This window comes from Copidosoma floridanum, unplaced genomic scaffold, assembly GCF_036245765.1.
Source record: "Copidosoma floridanum isolate Cflo_tuat_1 unplaced genomic scaffold, Cflo_Japanese_pri ptg000014l, whole genome shotgun sequence".
Lineage (NCBI taxonomy): Eukaryota > Metazoa > Arthropoda > Insecta > Hymenoptera > Encyrtidae > Copidosoma > Copidosoma floridanum.
In genome coordinates, this window is record NW_028321891.1 from 3,691,460 (window position 1) to 3,716,704 (window position 25,245).

General features: G+C 44.1%; 4 protein-coding genes across 7 annotated transcripts; 3 read left to right on the forward strand and 1 right to left on the reverse strand.

Moving 5' to 3' along the window:
- The first annotated feature begins 637 nt into the window (after positions 1-637).
- Positions 638-4,668, forward strand: tko (30S ribosomal protein S12 technical knockout). The gene is made up of 5 exons (XM_014351289.2): positions 638-789; positions 931-978; positions 1,059-1,112; positions 4,163-4,387; positions 4,477-4,668. The coding sequence occupies exons 1-5, from the start codon at positions 726-728 to the stop codon at positions 4,608-4,610; spliced, it is 525 nt and encodes a 174-aa protein (XP_014206775.2). The 5' UTR covers positions 638-725; the 3' UTR covers positions 4,611-4,668.
- An 8,991-nt stretch (positions 4,669-13,659) lies between these two features.
- Positions 13,660-15,870, forward strand: gt (transcription factor giant). Of its 4 annotated transcripts, XM_089592058.1 has the most exons (3): positions 13,660-13,935; positions 14,132-15,381; positions 15,552-15,870. In XM_089592058.1, exon 2 carries the CDS (start codon positions 14,197-14,199, stop codon positions 15,370-15,372), a length of 1,176 nt encoding a protein of 391 aa, XP_089448184.1. In that variant the 5' UTR covers positions 13,660-13,935; positions 14,132-14,196; the 3' UTR covers positions 15,373-15,381; positions 15,552-15,870. The 4 variants fall into 4 exon arrangements, with proteins under 4 accessions (XP_089448184.1, XP_089448182.1, XP_089448183.1 ...); XM_089592056.1 differs by having other exon boundaries at positions 14,132-15,870; XM_089592057.1 differs by having other exon boundaries at positions 14,135-15,870.
- Positions 15,871-15,891: 21 nt separating this feature from the next.
- l(2)k10201 (zinc finger protein 511 lethal (2) k10201) lies at positions 15,892-16,955 on the reverse strand. The gene is made up of 3 exons (XM_014351187.2): positions 16,674-16,955; positions 16,404-16,599; positions 15,892-16,335 (listed from the first exon to the last, which is right to left on the reverse strand). Exons 1-3 carry the CDS (start codon positions 16,838-16,840, stop codon positions 15,919-15,921), a joined length of 780 nt encoding a protein of 259 aa, XP_014206673.2. The 5' UTR covers positions 16,841-16,955; the 3' UTR covers positions 15,892-15,918.
- A 4,794-nt stretch (positions 16,956-21,749) lies between these two features.
- LOC149374752 (uncharacterized) lies at positions 21,750-22,545 on the forward strand. Its single transcript, XM_089592155.1, has 3 exons — positions 21,750-21,812; positions 21,897-22,171; positions 22,263-22,545. Exons 1-3 carry the CDS (start codon positions 21,801-21,803, stop codon positions 22,354-22,356), a joined length of 381 nt encoding a protein of 126 aa, XP_089448281.1. The 5' UTR covers positions 21,750-21,800; the 3' UTR covers positions 22,357-22,545.
- The last annotated feature ends 2,700 nt before the right edge of the window (positions 22,546-25,245 follow it).

A 25,245-nucleotide genomic window follows, 5' to 3' on the forward strand; every position in this document is an offset into this window, starting at 1 on the left:
TCTTTTCTATCCTGGAATCTCCAGATAATAATCCTACAATAAAAACCTTCATCTTTGCTGTTGTACTACTATTTTTAAAATTGAGCGGAGCAACGTTATCGTGTGAAACTTTTGTTTTAAAAGCACGCATAATCTCAATAATTTTTTTGTGACGCGTCATAGTGCGTCATTTATTAATGTTGGACGATTTTCTTGAATTTTGGACGTTTGTTCCATCTTTGTTGAAAAAAAAGTGTTCGAATAGTGTTTGGAAATCACCGAAGAACGTTAAAGATTATAAGTTTTTTAATATTGTTTGAAATATTATTGTATAATGTTCCTAGATAATAGTTTTTGTTGTGGAAAATTATCCATATAGGTACGCTTCGTTAAAGTAGAACTTTACATTTTATGTAACTTAACTCAGTGATGAATATTGCACTGAAATATTATATTCTTACAATTTGGTTTTTCATTTACCACCATTGGTAATTGAAATTACTGTAGAGATTCACGTAAATCAAACCAACGAGCGGTAACGTAGGAGCACACGATATATGAGCTATATTCAGTACTTTTTAAATATTTAAGAACTCCCGCTCTCACCAGTTGGCGCGCTCATCAAAAGTCGTCTGCTGTGTTTTGGTTTTAGAGCTGTCTGCAACAGAAATATGCATTAAGAAAAGTGCAGTGTGTTGTTTTTTTTTTTTACCAAAACATTAATTAGTATAAGAATAGTTGTAAAAATGAACGTTATTGCTAGGAGTGTCACAAGTTTGGCGAGGATATGTCTCGGGAGGACTGTTGCAGGTACTCTTCAATCGATCAGAAACCATTTACTCGCATCCATCTAACCTCCAAAGTTACAACTTTACATTGTACAATTTGTAATGTAACAAATCAACAATACAACTTACGAGTGTTGTTTTGAGTAATGTTTTTGCGTTTTAGGCACTTCCACTACAATTAGTCACAACAATACTTCGAGCTTCGTTGGAGGTAGCGTCAGAGTTTGATTTGTTAAATATTCCAATAGTATACAGTGTAAACATAAACATCGTTTGCGTGTTTGTCGGCAGGTTTTGGGAGCATACTGTCAGCAGCCAGAAACTACTTGGGAAATCCACTGCAAGGTAAACAAAGGACGCAATCGCAGTAACTGCATAATAATTGAGGTATCCGAGGCGTGTGACGGAAAGCGCGGCTCTGTATAACAGTACGTACGAGGGACGTTTTTAAAATTCTGCATAGGCGTAGTAACCGTGACCTATTTTCGGGCCAGAATACCTTCATAGTTCTTTCCACAGGAAGAACGGGGTGCGAAAGAATCGGATCGTCTCGAGTTACATCGCATTGTATGTTGGTACAGAGCTATGCTCATCTCGTGATGCGTGCGAAAGGATGCCATCAGCGGAGAGAAAAAGAGCTCTTCCCCCTTTTTTTTCTGTCACACGTACGCTCTAGACTGGGGCTCTTTTCGTATGCGAAAAACAGGGAGAGAGGAAGGAACAAAAAAAAAAAGGATGAAAGAAAGGAGAAAACTCTTTACCTCGTTCTCAAGAAGAGAATGCGAAAAAAGGACAAGCAAAGAATATTTCGTGTGCCGGACGATGAATACGGGGAATGGGGGGGGAAGCGTGGAAAATTGAGGAGAATAGCCGACGCTATTGTTGTCTGCTTATACCTAATACCCGTACCTTCCCATGTGTGCCTTGGATGATCGTCGAAAATCGGTGGGGGTGACGTGTCCATTTGCGGTTGACCGGCTCGTTTCCACGAGTCGCAGTCGCAAGATGTGCTCACCTATACTTGGGAAAATTTTTCGATTTCACGGTTTTTCATCGTCACCTCTCACAGACATATGAGCATCAACAATGCGGTCAATCACGCGTGATCGTTTCATTACTTTCGTGTCCTCGAATTAAATTTGATTCATCGAAAATGTACGACGGCAATTTGCATTTTAGCTTCGCAAATCGATCCCGAGTACGATAAATTAACAGCAATCGTTTTGGATGCTTTACGACGCTTCGAATGCAAAATCCGGTCCGGGACTTGAATCATCTTTTGTTGTGTGTTTTCGCCATCAACGACAACCATACACGGACTGTCGACGTTTTTCAGCGAAGCGTCGGGAAGAAAAGCTAATGCAAGAGTTGATCCGAGATAAAGAATATTCGGGCTCAATCGAGAGAAAAAAGTGAAGCAAAGAAGGACGAGGAGGGAAAAACGCGCGCATGAGCGACGAAGAATCTCGAAAAGTAAGGGAAGCAGCGATGCGCGACACAAAAGCACAACGAAGACGGCACCGTTGGAGAAAAACAGGAGGGGGGAGAAAAAATTTTCGCAATGTAATCTTGCGTATTGATCTTGGGGAAAAAGGGGTTGCCTTCTGCAAGCACAATGGGCCGCCGGGGCCCCGAGCTAAGTCCAACGCATCGAGTTAGGTCGGATTAGCAGCGCTGGACTCTTGGACATCTGTCGCATTGATGGACGATGGTCACTCTCTCTCTCTCTCTCCCTTTTTCCATCTCAAAATGAACAATCCCGCTGCCTCGCCTACAAAAGTTCATTTCGGCCTCTCTCTCTCTCCCCACTTTCCTTTCTCCCCCTGCGCCCTTTATACACATTCGATCGCTGTGCTCGCTTTATTTTTCCTGCCACGGCTACCCAAGTCCGGCAAACTTTCTCCCAAAATCGCAGTTGCGCACTTGATCGCTCGTTTCCCCCTTTGCCTCGTATTCTAATCACAAACGTGTAGGTATAATTACCTATACAAATGAAAATGGGCAGGGAGAAGAATCGTTGCGTCTTGGAAAAAAAAAAAAAAAAATGAAAACTCATGGTTGCACAATGCTGCGGGTGTTGCGGTACTGGCTTAAGAAAAAAATTGACGTATCGTTGTGCTGTGTGGCATCATAGGTATATACGGGAGTTGTACCGGGAAGTGGTGGCGGCAAGAAAAAGCCAATTCCCCAAAGCCAAATCGATCCTTCAGCCGAGGAGACTGCAATACACCTACCTACCTACCTGTATCCTGTAATGTAGAAAGAAAGCGCATGCGGAAAAAAGGAGAACGTGGGTATATATGTGTACGGAGAAAGGGGCAGTTTTGAGCTCGCGAGCGACCTCCGACCGCGCGGAGCTTCTCCTCCCGAGTTCGAGGCAGCGTTGCTTAATAAGCTTACGCACGTCCCACCTATATGCGCATTGTGTCCATTCGCTCCTTGGGAGGAAGCGGCTTGCAGATGTCAGGCGCTCGTCATATTCGTTTCTCCTCCTTTCATCCTCGCTCTTCTGACCCCCTCTCGCCCCAGCCCCTGTGGACCTTCCTTCTTCTGGCCGAGATTATGTTTTGGCGAAAGAGTTTGCCTCGAGACCCTTGGCAAATTTTCGGTCCCTCCCTCCCTCCCTCGCCTTTTCCTTTTATTCGTGTGTTATATAATTCCTCGTTTTTCTGGGTCCCTTTGTGTTCTCCTTCCGAATAAGCGAACGTGACAAATTCGAGGAAAAAATTTTTTCCTTTTTTCTTCTCTCCACTAGCGTATTATTCTACTCGTGGGTCGTTGCCGATTTTTACATTTTTTTTTTATTTAATGTTAACGGTTCTACCGGCCGATATTGCGATACTCTAACTCGTGTGATTTCATAAACGAATTAAAATACAATTTAAAGTTGCTCGCAATAGTTACAGTCGCGCCTCTATCGCGAATAAAAATATATCTAACGAATAAAAAAAATAGCGATACCATGTATCAGCGAACTGGGTCACAAGAGGAAGGACGTTTTTTTCTTTTTCTTCTTTTTTTTTAAATTTGGAATTTCCAAAACCAGTAAGTTATATCAGTTGGATGGCCAATCCATTATTTTCGCATTTAGAACGTTACACGGGTGTGCTTCGACTTGTGACTGTATCTTGAATTATCTCTCCGATTTTTCAAGGTTTGTTGATCGCCCGGCTGAAATTCACACTTACGTAGGTGGAAAAAAATGTCGATTCGATACGTGTAAAAACGTTAAAAATTTTTTTCACGCCAATGCTAATGATGCACAATTAGAGCTACTTTTGACCAAATCGTCGTTTTGAAATAGACCCTGGTATCGATTTTCGGGGAATCGGTAACAATAGTCGTGCGATTTCACGGTATGGTGCAATTTTCATTGTTTCCGTCGTGATCGACAGGTTTCGAGCAGATAAGGCAAATGGCGAGTCTGTATAGGATGCACAGACTAGGGATTCACGTGAAGAAGAGGAAACTGAAGAATCCCTTCGGCCCGGGCAAGCCGTTCGCCAAAGGCGTCGTACTCAGGACGGTGATCAAGAAGCCAAAGAAGCCCAACTCGGCAAACAGAAAGTGCGTCGTCGTGAGGCTGTCCACCGGCAAGGAAATGACTGCCTACGTGCCAGGTGAACACCAACGTCTTTTGACGCGCGCAGATCATCTTCAAACCATAGGATTTTAACTTTATTTTTTTTTTTCTATTTCTCATTTACAGGCGAAGGACACAATTTGCAGGAGCACAGTATCGTCCTGTGCAGAGTCGGCAGAACCAAAGACGTTCCCGGTCTGAAGATCAAGTGCGTCCGCGGAAAGTACGACTTGCCGCACGTTGTTAAGAAAACCCAGTAAAGCTCGACGACATTGTGGTTTTTTATCATATAAGTTATTTGGTTCAATAAAAACTATATTAAAAAACAGATGCTGTACGTGATGAAGTTTTTAAAACGTTCACGCCTAACGGGACACGCTCGTAGGGGCATCGGTGTTCCGAAAATTCGACACGCGTCAAATTCGAGCTGCTACATCCTGCACGCCTATCACGAGCAAACATCGACGCCCGGCCAAGAGTTACAAACACAGATGAAACTCGGATCGCGCCATTGACACACATTTTCCAGGGCTCTACTTGCACCACGCTTTTCCAAAAACCAGGGGGGGTGGGGAGAAATGGGGTGAAAAGTGCTCAATGCCAGCCACCATCACACACATGGCACGCGCGCACAATGGGGGCCCCGGGAAATAACGTTATTACGAAAGGGTTGAGCCCTTTCCGCATCTGCGCTCGCGGCCAGCTTTGGCCATTGACCATATGACACGCTGACCAACATACACAAGTCCGAGCCGCCCCCTCCCCTGGAAGTATTCTCGGTTTTCAGCTTTCTGGCCTCTGCCACGCTCCTCTCGCTGTATTTATTCAGACGGACGATCTCGTCGCGGTGTCTCATTGCACTCTGTAACTTTAAACTGATGCTGCTGCTTTGCGACGACGCCGTTTTTTTGAATGCCCTTGCGATTGTTTGTCTTTTCGGCGTTAAAACTCATTTTTAACAAACGCTGCGGAAAGAGGAACAAAACGCGAGGACAGAGTAAATACTTGGTTCGCGTGCGGAGGGTGTGCTCTTTCGGTCGAAAAATAACATAAACAATAACCAATCTCGAGCAAGCGAGTTTGAAAGGAAACGAGGAAAATGGTGTGTGTGCGTGTTATAGGTACAGCTGAATGGAAAGAGAGTCGGCAACCCATTCGTTTCGCCGTGAAAAGGGCCGCGTCGGCGAGATGAGGCTGCGATATTGAAGGGCGGGACCTCGCACGCGACTGGATTTTCGCGACGCGCGCTAGCCACGTGGCGTCGCTCCGTTACTCCATTGCTCTATATGCGTTTCCCAAAATCCGGCAACTCCCCCCCGCGCTTCTCCTACACGGGCCTCCGACTTGAAAAATCCACTGACTCACCCTCTCCACCATTAAACACACAACACGCGACCGCCTCCCGAGATAGGCCGTCTGTTTTGTCAGCGGCGCCGCTCTTGTATCGGCCTACATGCTCCACTTTGGGTTGTTTAACCATTTATTGTGGTGAAAAATGAATTGGGCCGCTAGGTAACGCAAAAGTCTCTGATCTTCCATGCCGCTTAGGAACGAACATTCACGCTCGAAGATGACGTCACCGCTTAATTGCGCAAAATGGTATTTACTGCGGGTGCAATAAAACCGGGGAAAAATGTTTTCCTTTTTTTGGCACAGATGACAATTCGGGAGACTTTTTTATTTCAAGGCTTTACGATGCACGAGTAAAACGCGTTATGGTGGCACCTTTTTTTCTTCCAAGTGAAAGGTATAGAAAAAAAAAAAAGAAAAAAAATAGCACTCCTCCCGGGACATCCCGAGAGCGTATTACGGCAGCAGAGAGCATGATTGCTCCGAGTTGCAATAATACTTATCCGTCGGGAAAATCCGCAGGGCCATTTTTACTGCCGGAACAAAAAAAAAGGGACCCCCTGTAAAAGTCAAAGGCCCGCCAAAGAGAAGGAAGCGCTCGGGAACTGTTGCGATCGGCGCGACGGAGACGATAATATACACTCGTCGAAGAAAAACTGGTGAAAAAAAAAAAAAAAAGAAAAATCATACTTTTCGGGTATTTCCAACCAACGCGTTGTGTATACATGAATTACTTGCTCGAAGAGTTGGTGCATATACCGAGATAATTGAACGGCCGTATGAGCTGCGTGAGTACAAGCGGTCGTTAACTAATTTCGAGGCGCGGCGATTTTCCGAGTCAAGCCGAGTTAATCCGCAACGACGAGGCTTCGGCTCTCCAAGCCTAATCCCGCTCGTAAAAGCCACGACATTTTCCTCCTCCCTTCCGTTTTTTCGTACACACCAATGCCCCTGTTAGAAAAAAAATTTGCGCCGTAAAAAACACAACTGTTGACGAGAAAACGAGCAACAACAGACGCGTGCGAGATATTGTATAGGGTTTGCGAGTTTCAGAGATTGAAAAATCGCTTCCCTCGTGCATAGGTATACGCTTACACGAAACGTGCTCGGCTGTTTTTATCTGCTCGGCTGCACAATCGTGCTGGAGCCTCTCTCCTGGGTGTTGTAATAATCAAAGCAGGTATATATAGCTGTACAAAACTCTGTTTGCCGCTGTTGCACGTAAATTTTGTAATCTTAATGTTACATTTTTTCGGGGAATTATATGGTGGTGGATTAGTGTTTTGCAGCTACGTTTTCCCGGTATAGCCCTATTCTTACGAACGATGGGCTCAGCCGGTGTGTATGCGTATACAGGTACATCGAACGTCATTCGAATAAGTCCGAAGAGACAAACAAGCGTCCATACGAGCACAAAGGGGGGGGGGGATTAGACAGACTTTGGTGAGAATGTTATTCTCGTGGTCGAGGAAGGTTGTACAATATATAAGAAATGTATAATATCACGAGCATTAAATAAAAAAGTAAAAAAATATAGTGTTGAATAAAATGCAGTCCAGGCCACGCGGCAATATTGAAAAAACTTTTTTCGCGTTCGAAACTGAAAATAGACAAAAGATTGTGGCTCGACCTCGATTGGGATTGGAATCGCCACCTGCTATATGATATTACACCAAGGCTCGTTAACAGCTAGCCACGAGCGCAGTGAACTTGAATACATCCAACTTATCTCTGGAGTAATCATTAAGAAGTTTGCGATTAAAAAAAAATTTTTTTTCTAGCCTCTATATGTAATATTCTCGTTCACCGAATATACAAATTTTAAAGTAAAAATCAATCACGATTCTTGTACCGCAAAAGAAAAAAAAAAAAAAAACACACGCGCACCTGCTAAAGGAACCGGCAAAGAAAAGTACATAAAAAAAAAAAAAGAACCGGGTTCTCTACACCAGATAACAGTACCCCCAATCGGGGTAGGTGTGTGCTATGCATGCATCGGGGTAAACATGGATGAAAGGGGGAAAAAAAAAAAAGTGAGCGGCGCGCATCTTGGGCTTAAGCGTATACGTTGTTATACATTAAACACAGCAGGGGCACATGTACAATGTATTTTTCCGCGCTAGCCTCCCGAAGAAAAAGGGGCGTGGGCGCGTGTCGCACGTAAATAAGTGTATACCACGCAAGAGAGGAGCCAAAGAAAGCCGTTCGGCAAACACGGCCGTAGAAAGGAGGGCAAACATCACCAAACTGGACCATCGGCTCGTTACGAGGACGCACAACTCTTTTGGGCCTCGGTGGTGGATACGCATATATACACAGAGGGGCTTACAGCTTAGCCGTAACTGGACACCGTCGCGACGTGGTGTCGCATCCACTCGAAACGCCGTACATAAGCATCTGCATATCTTTTATACATCCCTCTCTGCTGCGCCGACGATGGCTCCTATACACACCATTCCGCGTATGTGCGCTCGATTTACTCTATTTTCGCTCGATGGTGGTATAGCGGACTCCTTTTCGCTTTCAAAGTATACCCTATACGTCTATACATACATATATACGTGTAGCCAAATCGGTGACAGACTAGAAAAGAACCTTGTGAACATTATGTATATTATGGGTGCAGTGCGTGGTGAGGTTGTTGTTATACCGATGTCCTGCACACGAGGTGCGTCTAGACGCACTGCCGGATTTACGGTTTCCCGGTGATGCCTATGGGCCAATGAGGTATACATGCATTTATAACCCGTTCCCACTTGAATTGTAAACCCGTGATGAGAGGCCTCTTTTTTTTATTGTGCTGGGGTCGAGCACTTTCTCCTTGGGTCGAGTTGACCGCGGGAGGCTCGAAAACAAACACCGCACTAAACATAATTATAGAAAACATTCGTGATATATAATATATATTGTATATATCCACGAGCTCGTAAAATCTTTCATTTTTGTGCAGAAAAAACCGAGACTGTCAATTTCCCTTGGTCTCGTCAATAGGGGGGGTACAGTGGGCATATTCGCGTGAATAAAAAAAAAAAAAAAAAAAAAAAAAAAAAAAAAAAAAAAATCGGTAGCTCGGTGCAATTAGCCCCCCGGCGCTCGGACGACAAAAAGTCTCGAGAAGAGGAAAGACCATCAGCTTTGTAATGTATATTCTTGCGGATTATTTGGGGCAGCGGCGCGGGCGTGTGCTGATGGACGGAATTGAAAGGTCTTTTGGCGATGCAACCCCTGGGTGGTATGACGGATCGGCGATTAATAGCCATGTGGTTGTCGCACGAAGGTCCCCCCGTCGACTCGGAGGAACAGTTTAGCTGTGCTTTTTTGCTTATACGGTGTACTAGAACTTTTGGTGAAACCAACATTTTCGCATCGTTGGACTTTGAGAACAAAAAAAAAAAAAGAAATAAAAATTCTTATAAACGAAGCTAATGGCCAGAGAGATCATTAAGATATATCTTTGCGAGGCGTCGAAGAGATTCTTCGATTTACTTTTCTACTGGCGGGTACAGTGTATTAATGGAGGGGCTCAAGTTTGTCCTATTAGACATGAGCTAATGGTCATACGACAACGCATACGCGGAGGACCTCCTATGGGTTTTCGTCCGAGTGACTTCCGTCTGCATGTCGTGGTGTATAGGTATATATTTCTTTTTTCGGCGGGACCACATCATCATCGTCTCTTTCAACTATACTTCAATGTCGCAGGAAACGTCTTTCTCGGCGTCGTCGTCAGTTATCTCATGGTTATTTTGCCTGATTTATAGATTTCACGCAAGTCGACTTCATTTTTCTTGACTCGCGACAAATGTGTGCCTACGTATCGTTTGGACACACATCGGCATGTCATATACGACTATACAGCTTTCGTGCTGGACGTGAGAGAAAAAAAAATCATCTGGCTACTGCAAAGCAGCGTAAAATCGTAGGCTTTCGTTGTACAATTTTGATTTTAATTTATTTTTTGCTAGATAAGTGGTTAAACAAAGTCGTTTTTAAAAATTGGGCGCCTATCGTTAATACGAATAATTTAAGTGGTTACACGTAAATGTGTACATTGCAATTTTGGGGTGCAATTACTTAAAAAACATTTCGTGCGCGTTATTGCATGGACTTCATTAAAGTTATACCTATACTTACTGTAATTGCTGTTACGGTAACATTCATATGAAATTAAATCATAGGGAGGCAATTAAGACTCTGTTTATTTTTTTAATTGGGATTTCCGAAAGTATATGTATTGGCACACCGATTTTCGGTGGGCAAAAACGTGTCTTTCGCGGTTTTTCACGGTAATACAGGGAAACGAAAAATGCGTATACAAACGTGAGACATTTTTTTTTGTTTTAATTCAGATTTGGGTTTTTAAATTGGGTTGTTAGGAGTTATAGACAGGAAGACAGGAAATTGAAAAAAATTGGAATTCAACAAATGTGTTACAAAGTAAACCCGTTATTAAATAAACAAAAAAAAGAAGGGAAAAAAAAGTGTGGTTTGACGCAATAGACGCAACAAAGAACTCATAGCCCAAACTCGTGAGGTAGTCATGAACCGATTTGTCAAAAGATAGAAAAAAAAAAAAAAAAAAAAATTTGAAAAAAAACGAAAAATAAAAACGATTGACGGACGGATAAATTATTGCGTCGCTCGGTGACGAGCAATGCACCGATAGTTAAAGGAAAATCCCCAATTAGCTGTCAAGCGGCAATACGCGTGCTTCTGTTGCTAAAGCGTTAAAACATCACAGATATAACTAATACGTGTATCTTTGTAGAACGAAAAAAAAAGATATCTATACACATATCCAAGTGATGAGCGTCGTGTGGCACCAATGAATAATCTTTGGCAATACGAAGGAGCGATAATACATCCAAATCTTCAGGTATATCTGTAAATGTAATATCGACTCGATTCTGTAATCAACAATAAAAACCCGCTATCGGTATCTGTTGCGCCCGAGAAACACTTGCATCAATAACCGCTATATTCTTTGGCCAAGACTAGCTGCCCTCGCCTTTCGTCGAAATGCCTATACCGATGCTCTTTATCCCAGAAACTTTAATATCCATAGTTAATAAGTATACGCAACCCTCGATTGGCCGATCCGATAGCCGATCGGTACAGTTTAGCAACTGAAGCTCAAAACCGTTATCTCGAAAACTCAAAAAATTTGAAGGGAAAACCGTGAAAGCCCTGCGTCGCCATTGTACGTATATCTGCATAAATGTCCCGTTACGGAAGGACATGTGTGCCGCGACGAGGCGTGAGTAAAAAAACGCGGGAACGGGGAAAGGTGTGCACCTCGCCGATGCGAACGAGAATCGTATTCGCTACGCTAATTGACGTGTCGTCGATGAAGCGCGCGTGCACTCATATACATATATATATACACAACGCACATTGTAGGTCCATGTATATAAGGGACATCCACAAGGTTTGCGTGAATGATCGAGAGGCTCCTGTGGGACGTTGACAAAGAGCCGCAACGGCACCGTTAGATCGTCATCGAGGCGCAGATCCCCGTTGCTCTCTTTTTGGAAGACGAGAGAATGTATATATTATATATGTGTGCCTTTTGCAAGCAGCAGATGTGGCTCGGAAAAAGGGAGACTCACCGCTGGTGCCGATGATGGTGGAATAACGGGTTGCGCGGCCCATATTATATACACAATTTAGAGAATATACGTATAATATAGGTTATGTGGTCGAGATGAAATTTGTATACACAGCACACACGCGCATAATACCCATCCATGGGAATGAAGAAGGGACATGGTGAGTGGAAGAGGGTGCAAGGTCATACACGTATATATATATACATCAGATACAATACGCGGGGATGGGTCCCCTGCTTTCCGCGAATGGAAATGCGTTACCTGATGGTCTGCTCCCCTTTCTCCGGCTTCGGAAAAAAAAAAAATATGTATATAAAGCACAATGTACGCGTAGGTGTTCACGCAGGGCCACTAGCCTCGATTTAGCGTAGTTTGCCGGGAGGCGCGGTCTACGTTATTATAACTCAAAATACCCCTTGTCCGAGGGATTCCTCGAATCTCGTGTACATACCGATCATGTCTTCGAGCTCTCATCATTTATACATTTTTGACATTCTCTCGCTCGTACGTTTGTTTGTTTATTTTTTTCTTCACCTTTTGAGTTATTGGTGCGCGATGACGAAACTATGAAATTCAAATGCAAATCTGCTTTCCCTTTTTTTTTTTTTTATTGCTGTTATTTAACGAACGAGGTTCCGAAGAAAAAATGTCCGTCTCGGGTGAACTAATGACTTGCGAAGCTGTACAGTGGGGGACACGTGGCACACGATTGTTCCCATCCGATTGTGTATAGAAATGCACACTGTAAAAGATCGAGTGCTTGGAAAAAAAAACGAGCTTTGTCGGCTTGCGGGCGCACACTGTGAGTGTCGCAAAGTTCATAATTTCGTGTCTGAGTCGGTATACTTAGGTATGCAAATTTACGAGGGTGACGTCGGAAATGATGACATAATCCCGGGCCTAGTGTCAAATTACTTAGAAGGCCCATAAGAGTTACGGAGTGCAATAAACTGCTTTCGTGCTGTCGAGCAAAACATGACTTTGAACCGAGCTCGGGAATACATTTATGTATATACATCTATCTACGTGTACATAACTCACCTAATACGCATCACGTACATCACGAGAAATCGGTATGTGCATTTGCATCTGTAAGAAAGTGTACGCAAATACGTGTATATAGGCAAAGGAAAAGTCCAAAGTGAAGATACTACCAGATTATAAGGACCAGATTCAAAGGAAGGGTTGCGACTACGACGACAGAGTTTTATGGGCCTTTTGCGTTAATTGCTCGGTGTCAAGCTTCGGGGGTAAAACACGATGATAAATCACAGTTAGCGCGGCATAAGTACATGCACATCTCACAGGGGCACAAAACACGGAGCTTAAAGTCATCATGGGGTTGGGGAGACGGGCGCAATGTTTCAAAGGGTTTTCGGGACGAAATTCGCGGTAGCCCCTCGTGACTTTCCAAACATTTGCACGGGCTGTTGTTGTAGGGAAAGCGAGATTCGAGCGATTTGGACTAAATTATTCTGTGTCAAGGGCTTTTCACGGCTCGTGAGACGTAAACATCTTACTTTCCCGCAAAAACTAATACAACACCCATCGCATGATAAATACGTAAAATATTATACGGAATATGAATGTATTCAAGAGACACGAGAAACGAAGAGAAAATTAACTAATACGATAATGTGCACGCGCGTAGTTTTTTTTTTTTTTTTTTTTTTTTAATCGCATTGTAGTATAGCTCATTCAGAAAGTTGAATATCAATTCTCTTAATTGTTGAATTTTCGTAAACCCTCGGTATAACATAAATTATATTATATTAATTAGCGCGAGGCGTGTGTCTATATTATCGTTGACTAATGTTCTTAACAACCGGTAGTTGCGTTTTATAACGGATTTTTTATTACCACAACGTATGCGCGTGCTCTTAATTGGAAACGACAAAAAAAAAAAACTTATCAAAGGTTCTTCTTCAAAAGCGTACGTGCCGGTCCGAAAAACAAAGAGTCAATTAAAAATCGTTCAACCGATCTATTTTCACAGTTGATGTAACACAGACAGGTAGACTCACACCAAGTGCCACATAGTTGAGCGAGTAGGGGGTGTAAATATGCGCAATCTTAGATAAGGCCACTGCCGTATCATCAGTTACAAATCTGTGCGGAGCGAATATAGTTTGGATTGCCCAAATGGCCATTATATATCTCCCACTTTGGCTCAGAGGCGTTTACCTCTGCTGTAGGACTCGGATAGCCCCCCCTGCCATTCTGGCTCGCCCGCAGGCTATTTTTTCAAATTTGGGGAATCGAGGAGGAGGAGCAAAAGAAGAAAGCCAGGGAAAGAGAGGGAGCACTCTGCACATGCACGTGGCGTCTCGGTCTTTCGGCTCCGAGCCACGAACTGGCCACTGCAGAAGCGTATACACAGGCGACACAAGGGTTGCTGCGTTATATACGTCGGGCAAGCACCCTCGCCCACACTCAGACGATCTTCGGACGGCAGTGTGGACAGGTCGAGTGTGTCTCTTCACTCTCGTCAATTAGGCCGAACGTTTTCTTTTTTTTCTTCCTTCTTCGCCTTCTTATTTCGGTGTTTTTTTGTACATTGTGCTGTGGTTACCGAATTTGATTTGCCGATCGTTGCGACCGAGCAGCAAATAGTCCCTGGCTGGAGGTGATTATTTTTTTCTTTTTCTTTTTGTTTTTTTTTATCTGCAATAAGTAAAAAATGAGAAATACATTTTTTGTTTTTTCGATCGGTTGAAAAAATTAATTACAAGAGTTGGCGCTTTTGACTCGAGTGATTTTCATTTTTTCTGTTTTTTTTTTTTTTTTCGGTCTTTCTTTCTTTCCTCGCTACCGAACGAAAGAAGCACCATTAACTTACAAAGGGGACGATCGTTTGTTTGTTTACTTATATATACAATTCGACGCGATGACAAAGACAGTAGAGAGCGTGTCGACGAAGCCAATCAACGAAGACTTGTGCACGTACGCCACGGCAATGAGGATCGACAATAAGAGCGCGCTCGATCTATCGTGCAAGGGACACCGATCTTACGGCCCACCGGCGGCAGATCCGCTGCTGCTTCTACAAAAGACTTCCGAGCACCCGCACCTCCAAGCCATGGCCTACCAGGACAATCCTTACCAGCAGCAACACCACCAAGAGACGAACAACAACGACAAGGGCCACGTCAGCGAGTACCTCCAGCCCAAGAGCGAGAGCCAGCCCCAGTGGCTACCCGATCGCAAAGTGCAGAGCCCCGACGATCGTTCCTCCTACGTCCTAACCCCCCCGCAGACCGACGAGCACTCCTCCTCGCCGAGGATGCACGGGTTGACGATAGCTTTGGAGGAGGACGAGGTGAAGGCGACGGCGGCTCAGATGCAGGTGCAACTGCAGCTTCAGGCCAATCTGTCGAGTTCGTACGGGGTGCCGCCCGGCGTCCCGGTGAGCGTGCCCGGCTTCTCGACCATCCCCGCGATCTCGTACGCCTCGTCGATCTTCCCGAATTTTTACCCGAGCTCCGTTGGCCCGAGTGGCTTAGCGCCGGCCGAGTATCCGGGCTCCACGTCACCAGTGTCCGGCCCGGCCGGGTCGCCCGACGAGGTTAAGAAGGTGCCGCCCCGGCCCTTCAAAGCTTACCCCAGGGACTCCCTCGCCATCAGTTTGACCAGCGAATTGATGTTTGACCCGGAGGTCAAGCTGAACTACCAGAGCTTCCGCAACCGGATGCTCGACTCGGTCAAGCGGACCTACGAGGGTTCCAACACCAAGATACGCCGGAACAGCTGCAGCAGTGGGAGCGGCATTACCGTCAGCCCCAACTACATCGGCGGTAGCAGCAAGAGCCCGGGCTTTCAGCCGAGCAGCAGTACCATCGATGAGAAGGACGCCGCCTACTGGGAGAGGAGACGCAAGAACAACGAGGCGGCCAAGAGGTCGAGGGACGCGCGCCGAGCCAAGGAGGATGAGATCGCCATCAAGGCGGCTTTCCTGGAGCAGGAGTGCCTCAAGCACATATGCGAGAACAAGCTGCTCAAAGAGGAGAATGCTAGGCTCAAGGAGGAAAACGCGAGGCTCAAGTTCATGTCCTACGGCCATTAGCTTAGTTGGGTACGGTTACTGTGGTCCGTTTGTATATAACTGTGTTTTAAGCAATGGGATATATTGCGTAAACTATCTGTGTTCCTTAGATAAGACTGTGTCGTTTGTAAATAATCTGTAATATATAATACAAGTATATGTGATCCCGTGATTTCATTCTCGGTATGTTATGGTTTCAGTGCGAGTACGATTATTTTGCAACATTACCAATGAAAACGAGACATTGCTACAACGGTGTATTTTTATAAATTTGGACATTGGTGTCCAGTCAAGGTTAAGAGAGGATAAACAGTTTCAAAAATTAGTTCGTCAACTGATACTCAAGTTGTTTCAACGATACTATCCATGCACACGTCTATTTTTGAATTTTATTGGTGTTTGTGTATTTTTTCGAAATTTAATATAATTCGTATTGTAAGTCTTTAATATATCATAGACGTGCGAAAAATTGTAAATATACCTCTCGACTAAGTTTTTAAATATGAATAAATATTTATTTTTAATGAAAAAATTGTTTCGTAACAAGTGACCTTTATTTAGAAAAACTCAAGCAATTTTCGACAACGATTCCTCCAACTCCATCATGTTGATCTGCTTCTCTTCATTTAATTTTCTTTGAACTTGCCTTGGAATAAACATTGTTACAGGAGCCATGGTTATCTTTGGTTTGACATCACCTTCAGGAGCACAAGTAGATTCTTTTACTTTAACATTTGCCATTGATTTTGTAAAAGTTTTTTGCTTATGATTATTTCCAAATTGTATAATAGACTTTGTTTTTTTGCTCGTTTCCGGTGCATCTGTTTCCATTTCTTCATTTTTTTCACTTTCTCTAGTTGCTTTTGCACACTTTGAATTATCATATCTATAATTTTTAGGGAATTCATGAACTTCTAGACAGTGTTTCCTGCGCTCTGCTGGATCTTTGAATTTCTCCTCGCATTCGGATACAAAACATTGATACTGAAAGTAAAATGATGACCATAAGTACGAGTACTGAAAATTGTAATAAAAAAATAAAGAATACTCACCATTGGTTGTCGTTCTGCAAGGACTTGGAAAAAGTTGTCGTGTGTTTCCTGAACATGAATGTCAAGCAGCCTGGCTGTTGGCCTCCACTTGTTGCATTTCGCACATACATAGTGATGACAATTATGATAGTGCAATTCATAATCCAGCAAATTCTGAAAAGTAGCATTACACGCGTTGCAGGTGAACTCTCCCATCCTGAAATCAACACATAGTTTATGCATGTGTGAGGTTATGGCACGCTTTAACACAAAATTTTTATTGATAATTACATTTCATGACAGAGTCTTTCGTCATCTTCGATAGTTACTCCCTTGCGCTCGAGGACTTTGCAGCATTTGTGAGAATTTTCGAAAAAAGGATCATCAAGAGGTCGCCGACCGACTCCCAACTTTTTGACGAAATCGAGAAGATTATCGACATTCGGAAGGACTTCCATTATTATCAATACTTTATGTGCTTCGAACAATATTAAGTCTGATTAACAACTAGTTTAACTACATCGAAAACTTGATACAAAGAAAACTCAATATAAATGTAGACTTATAACTTTTAAGAAAGTAGGTAAGTGGCAGACGCTTTGGAATTTGAAAGTAAACAATAACAGAGAGCCTCTGTGCCCTTGAAGGATTGACCGCGAGATGGCAGTGTTACAGTTCGATCGAAGCGGGATTTTTAAAGTAGAGTCTTAAAAATAAGCTTAGACTTTACTGGATTTTTTGTAGGTTTGTTACAGTAAATAGGACTTTTTTCTTTTTAAATAATCCCATTTTTATTAACGGTTCGTCAATACAAACATATTTTCGACCACTTTGGGCAAAATATAATTTTTAATATTTTTCTCGTCATATTTATTATAAACTTGTACAAAGATTTCATTTCATTGCATGCTGGAAAAATTGAGAACAATTGTTTTTTTCATTAAAAAAAAAAAAAAAAAAAAAAAAAAAAAAAAAAAAAAAAAAAAATAATCCAATTTTAAACGTGCAAATGTTGCCGAGAACAAGGTCAACGAAACGTTTCGGTAAATCACTCGACTAGATGACAATGGAAATTTTTCTTCAGTTTGCCAATTGGTAGCTCGTTTGTATAAAAGAAAAGAAAAAAAAAAAAAAAAAAAAGAGTTACAGTCCCTGGCTTTTAACGGTACTCGTGCTCCTGTACTTCTTTACTTGGTCCACATCCCCGTAGCGATACACCACGGGCCCTTGGATCGTCATCTTTGTCGCGCCATCCCTGTCCTCTTTCACAGCTGAAACGTGCTTTTTCTCCACCAAAGGAATGACGAATCTCGATGGATCTCCCTTGCTCTGCTTCAGATGTGCTTTCATCGGTTTCGAGGTGGACGGTTTTTTCCAGTTACGACTGAACGCAAGGATCAATTATTACACCTCAATCGGTACCGATCGCAAGTATAACCAATGTTCAGCTTACCCAGTTCCCTCGACCTGTCCGTCCTTCCAAAATCCTCGTGGCTGGAATTTCCCCATCTTCACGGCCGGCCCGTCCTCGTAGTGATCGGCATTCTCTAGATGGTAATCCACGGTACTCACGATCGGCCGCAACCCCGAGTCGAACGGCGCTGGCCAAGCCTCCTCGGCCTCTTCCAGCAAACCCCTCGAGGTGGATGCCTTTTGTTCGGAAGGGGAGTGGGGTGGTGCCGACGAGGGGTACGAGGTGAGACTAGCGATGATACCGCGATCGCGCACCTTTGGCTTCTTCGGGTGCTTGGCACCGATCTCGTACTCCTCGTACCGATTTCCCGGCAAATTGACCCGCGGAGCCCCAAACATGGCAGCGTAGCCGGCCACGCGCTCGTCCATCGCGAGTCTCTTACCGTAGCTGTCGCGCAGCGCGGGCGCTCCCTCCTCCCTACCGATCTTCGTCTCGTAGCCGGCAGATTTTCCCCGGGGCCCGGTGCTCGGGCGGCTACGGTTCGAGGACGGCCTCTCGTACACCTGCGACTCCTCCTCGGCCCGGTCCCCGTCCTCCTCGTAGTCGTAATCCGTGTTTTCCAAGGAGCCCTCCCTTGGATCCTCGTTCAGCGCCTCGATCTCCTTCTCCCTGGCGCGGTGGTGCTCCACCTTCCCCCACTCGGCAGGCGACGCGGACAGGTACAGTCTCGTGACCTCGCCGGGGTCTTGCAACTCCCTGTCCTCCAGACTGTAGTTCTCTACGTTCTGGTTGCTTATGTACTCGGCTTCCCTACTGTGGCTCCCATCATCCTCCTCCCTGGAGTATTGCGAGCCGTCCTCGCAGCTCTCGGCTGGTTGTCCCGGGGTGGGCAGGGGCAGCTGGACGAACAACGGGGCGCCCGGGGTTGTGCTACTGGCCGGTGGGGCAGGGATGGTCGCGTTGCCATGGAAGGCCCGCTCGTACTGCGCGAGGTGGTTCACCAGGTTCGAGGTGTTGAGGTTGTTACCAAAGTTCAGCACCCCGGTGAACCTCAGGGTTTCCCGTTGCCTCGGGGCCGCGGAGGCGTTGGCCGGGGGGCGATTCGGGCCGACGGGGAGTGAGGCGAGCTGGACGGGTGACACCGTGAAGCCCAGCGCTTCCATGAAGCCCTGCAGGAGTATGCCCAGGGCTCGTTTGTCGCGCGACGCTTCTTCTTTTTCTTTACCGCTTGCATCGGCGACGCGCGCGTAGCTCAGGGCGTGGAGCGCAGTGCAGAGAAGCAGCAGCCGCGGGAACCTCATCTCAGCTGGGGGACCCCTTCAAGGCTTTAACATGTCACTTTCGAGCGCGACACCAAATAACGAGACTATTATACCGGTAGCTTCGAGTTTCACTGGGGAAGGGCAATCATCGTCTCGCGCTTGGACGGGAAACAAGAGTAAAAGGATATCGGTCCCTCGGGTTCGTCGATCGGTAATTTGTTGTTGGGTGTCGCGCGAATTCTGGGATCGGACTGTCCGTCGCCCGGCGATCGGTCGGTCCCGGGAATGAAAGGCTCAAGCCATCGGTGGGGGAGGAGGTAATTTTGCATAATACCGAAAAGGATCACTAGGCAGGAGTTTCTCTTCAATTGCACGGGTATACAATAGCTGTACGCGCTGGTATGCCGTTCATTGTACTGGCGTAACCTTCGCGTAAAAATTTTTTACCATCGGTGTACCGCGGGGGGTATATAAATGACAAGTGGGGGGGGGCTTTTTTTCAACCGTGCCTCTCGCAACATCGACGAGGGGTGAGACGAATACGCTGGCACGGCGTCGAAAATAAGAAGAAAAAACAGATCGCAACGCGACCCCGAAATGTCGCCATACATGGTATAGAGTAGAGGTGCGCGTAATTTTCTCGATCCGCCGCGTCGACTGTTTTCTTATGTACAATTAAATATAATTAGATTGCTCAACCGGCCGATTTTTACTTCCAAATACGTCCGCAGTTTTAGTACTGCATATACACATCGAGCGAATACCCGAGAAAATCCTGATGGGCAATCGCTGCCAAAGTACCTAATGGACGATAAAAAGTAGTTTTTAATTTTACACATGTGTTAAGGTTGGAAAAAATTTTTTCGCAAAACGTACGGTCGTTGAAAATAAAACGTCTATTGAAAACGAAACTCCATACCATGCGCGAGACATTCGAAATGTATACATTAGCGGGGGCAATCGGGCGTAAAGCGTGACGCTCGTACACCTCTCCGACTTTCGATTTTCAGGTATACAAGTACATACGTATGCATTGACTATGTATTATATAGGTGGATAGGTACAGCCCAACACAGCGTAGGTTGTCATTATTTAATCGTCGGGGGACTTTGCTCTGGTGTGCCCGTCAATGAGGGCTTTGGATGCACTGGCATCGGGAGAAAGTGGCCGGGGCTGCATTTCGTCGAGGAAAGCATCGAGAAAAACCACTGCGCCGCGAATCGGCAAAAAATACGCTTTACGGTCAAAAGTGTACTAGCACAGCTCGGCGCGTTGATATTATCCACCTGTATCATTGTGGGAGATAAAACTTAAATTTTAAGGAATTCCGGAAAATCGCAACGTAGCAGTGCAAGATACGCAGAGCAGTGAGCTGATTGTCTTGGAATGATGGCTTTTCCATATAATCGGTGAATCGGTAAGGGAATTCCCGCGGATGATGGCGCGTTTTTTTTTTTTTTTTTTTTTTTTTCTAGAATGTGGTTCTTGCACTAAGTGGGCACATTAGGCTAGCGCGAAAAACATCTCGACAACTCGTGAATTCATCGATCCGAGTGTTTTGCAAACTAATCGTCGTAGTAGCTATGAGTAACTCTCGGATGCGCTCTATTTTCTCTTTTTTGCAAAGCATAAAATTTTGTTTACATTTACTTGGAACTTTTCAGAGTATGTTCATTACATGATTTGAAAAAAAAAAAAAAAAAAAAAAAAGTCTTGTTAACCATCCGTGAAAGTAGGGATTAAAACAAACCACTAGCGTATAAATAAGCCGTAAAAAATCCATCCGAACTGTAACCCTGAAATCCATAGTACTGCGTTTTATGGTACAAGTTATACGGTGTCATCTTACAGCGGAGGAGTTGCAAAAAAAAAAAAAAAAAAAAAAAAAAAAAAAAACTCGTGGGAAGGCTCGAGAAAGCAGTCGATAAGGAGAGAGAAAGAGGACTCGTAATAACAGGCCAATAAATCAGTCGAATTTTCTCGTTCACTTTTCTAAGCCACGCGAGAGAGTTACACTGAAAACGTGGTGAAAAAAAAAAAAACCAAAAAATTCTACATGATACAGGGAAACAATGATTTTCAATCATCATTACAACGTTTCGTTGTTAAGCACAAAAAATCGACTTAATTAAAAGACAAAATCGAGTTGACGCGTAAATTTTTTTGCATTTGCCGAGTTCACGTGTAATAGTTGGTTGGAAATTACGCCTCTCCATGATAATAGGGCCAGTTTGTCCGGTATGAGATATGTTCCTCGATCCACTTGTTACCTCAGAGAAATCGCTCCTTTTGGCTCTTCCCGTTTGCCGGTTTTTGTCATCGTCCCCGTAGGTATTATTATCCATTCAGTCACTTTGTCCCCCTAATGATCCACGTAACACCACAAGCGTATAATATAACAGCACCCGTAACTACGTAGACGCTCATATACTGCATGCACACACATAACACAGAATGTGTCGTTGTTGTTAATGGTAACGATGCGTAAGAGCACACGGTGTTTTGCAATAATCCGCAATCTATAATGGGAGTGGCCCGAGTTGTTGTCACTGCGTCGAATACCGGTGTATCGGGTACCCGGGCCATATACAACGATAATACGCCAAACGAGTCTCTGCACCACCACCACCCCGGCGAGCGTGTATAAAAGTACCGTCGGGGCGCCCCGAGCTCATCAGTTGCGCTCTCGTAGCCCCGTCCGCGTATCGTGTGCCAAACACACCCCGACACTGCATAATTAAAATGAAGTCGCTGGTAAATCACGAGTTTACGTTAAAAAACAAAAAAAAAAAAAACCCTTATATATATACATGTTAAGTACACGATGGTCTTTCGTAGCTGGTGCTGTTGTTGATTTCGCTGGTGGGACTGGCCGTTGGTAAGGCGATAGAATCAAGCCCCGGTGAGTTGGTCGACATCGGGAAGCAGCAGCCCGTGTACCAGGAGCCCGAGGAGATTGCAGCGCCTGGCAACGCCAAGAGGATCGCCAAGCGGAGTTACGGCCTGAGCTCGTTGCTGTTGCCCTCGTATGGGCACGGGTTGTACCTTGGTCATGGACTCGGTCACGAACTTGGACTCGGGCATGGTCTCGGCTACAGTTACGGTTGGCCCTCGTGAGTATATATATATATATGTAAATGTTTATTTGGGTGAAAAATTTGTGGGCAAAACAGTGGAGGTTTTAACGAAATTTTCAACGAAAAGGTACGGTTACGGCGTGTCCCTGGGTTGGCCGTCGATCTCGATAGGACATGGGTACAGCTCGTACGGAAGCCACGGCTGGCACAGCAAGTGGTGAACACACGCACCTGCACTTTGACATTTCCATTGGTTTATTACTATTAAGCAATCGTTTGAGTGATCGGGTCATCTTTGAACTCGTGATCATCGGGAGGACGCTGCGTTTGATGTCTATTTTGTACGTATATGTTATGCCGTTTTGTGGTTTAACGGTGCTTCATGGGGTGTATTTGAAGCAGCGATAAAAAAAAATCAACCATAAACAAACACTAATGTGCCAATCATGAATAAATTAAAAAACAAATTTTTTTTGTCTACTTGAATGTGTTATTATTTTACTTTTATGGGCGATTTTTTAATTAACTTGTGATGAGTATCGAGAGAAAAACATTGTATAATTGCTCGTCCAAAATGTAACAACTGACTACCCATTTTGCATATAATTTTCGACTAGTGCATTAATACGTGTTACAAGAATCAAATGTGTTAATTGTTTTTTTTCACAGTAATTTTTTTCAGCTGGTCCATCCTTGTTTAAACAATAAAAAATAATTGTACATACTTCGAGTTGCATATGGTACCTAATCCCAAAAATACCGAACAAAAATTGAGAAAATTTTAATACTCAGAAACAAGGGAAATAATTTTTTTTTTTTCATATCTACGAATGATTAGTTATTCTGTTTAAGGTAAAAATAATATCGTTTTTCTCGTTTTGCTTACCACTTAAGTCTGGTAAATCAGAAATCTCTTGTCTAATGCTCCATCAGGGTAGGAAAACTCTACCTTATCGACGAGTTGCCTGACGAGCAGTTTAGAAAAAAATCGCCAGGGGGATGAAATTTTCTCAGTGGCAGTTCATTTTGTACATTTTGAGTGTGAAATTGTCTTTCATCGTTATCAACCACATTAATAAAATAAATTAATCAACTAAATATTTCAATACATTTTATCAAAGAGAATGGATTAGTGCATAATTAGACACAATTGCAAGACATTTTGGAAAGAAGGTATTACCTTGCAATTATAAATGAAAAAATGATGAAGTTTTTGTATGCTGCAACGTAATAATGTACGTCGGTCATTATTATATTACACAAGTCGCAAGTTGAAAAATTAAATATTCCTTGAGTAATAATAATCACACGTGAAAGATCAATTACTTCTTTAATTAATATAGCGCAAAGTAAGGTTGAAAAAAAAATTTACAATTACAATTTCCGTCAACCCTGTATTGTATTAATCGATTGATTGAAGAACAAACGATGTACTGGATTTACATTTTTTTAAAAATCATTTATTTAGCCATTGTTGCACACTTTTACATTTTTCACAATATTCGCAGCACAAACGAAAACATAAAAACCTATCGTAAAAAAAATGATTATTTCGATTAGCCATCAGCTCGAAGAAGGAAAGCACTATTTAATCGAATTTTATAGATCACCACTGCTGGTTTTTTTTAAATGTGAAAAAAAAAAAAAAAAAAAAAAAAAAGAAAAAAAAATCTCAAGACACGAAGCAATATTCTTTGAACTTTTACCTTTTGCTTCCAGTAAAAAAAAGTTCTTCATTTTATATAAACAACCCAATACGATCCAATAATGTCCCGATGTATCAAATGATTTTGCCGAGTAATCGAAATATCAACAACATTGCCGAGATGACCGCAAACCGACATCTGAATTATCACGGATGGTTAACCCCGGATGTATATAAACGCAGTAATCCCTCTGTCCGCGTGAAGGGGCCCTTCCTCCCCGTGTCAAAACACAATGATCCGGTCCATTGGGAAGCCAACATCATTTAAGGTAAACAAAGCCCACGACGTGGTGTATAATACAATGCACTGGACGAGCCAAAGGGTGCGGAGATGCGAGAGAACGGAGTCGGTTCGCGCCGCAAACCCGTTCCCTTGATACGCATTGCCGCGTATTAGCCAAAACTGGACAGTGGTCGGTGGCGCGGGGCAGCATCCCTCCCCGGGATTGGACCAGTTTTCATCCATACCCGGCACGCGCCCCGAGAGGATGACCACGTTAATAAGTGGGTCCGCATAAATGGGCTCACAATGGGGTGATGCTCGGCGAGGAGGGGACAGGTTTTTTCACCCCAGCCTCCCGATCATCCCGGGATGACCACCGAAGCGCCGACCCTTCCCTCTCTCGCTCGAAGGTCCGGTCCATCGCGTGTCTTTCCTCGATCGCGTGCTCCATATGTCAGGTGTAAACTGGTCCACCGGCCGGTGGATGGGGCACCTCGGGCTCGAGGCGAAAACTAAAGCAGCCAAGTAGGTCCATCTCCCCGCAGGTGGTGGACACGATGCTGATGGCCCCCCTAGCACCTGTGGACCCTCGAGCTTTTTTCTTCCTATATATACACACACAGAGGAGCAAGGGAAAATTAATGTTCTTTCCGTTTCGAAGCCTTTTCATGTGGGGCATGTCGGCGCACTACAAATCACGGAAAGAGAGAGCCAAGACGAACAATAACAATAATAATCAGGAGACATTGAATAACACATACACGCACGCTCGATCAAAGGGTACCTATGAAAAAAAAAAAAAGACGCCGAAACCGGCCCACATTGGCCACTTCTTTCACCCGTCCGTCACTCTACCGTGCGTTGGCGCGCCGAGGACATTTATTTTTCAAAGACTGCGGGCCCGCACATGTATACACGTACAATCCCTTACAAACCTCTCGTTTCCCTCGGTTATTTTTTTTTTTCCCCCTCATTGTGTCGCGCGTGGCTAACTCCCTGGAAGTAATTAAACGCCATGTTATTATTCAATAATCAAACCCAATGGTCCTACACGGGGGAGAAGAACATGTATATACACAAGTGGTACATAGGTATTTCTTTTCACGACGGCGAAACGACAAATCGGTATATACACGTACGGCGGAGCCATCTGTTTTTTAAAAAATCGTTCGCGTTCGCGTA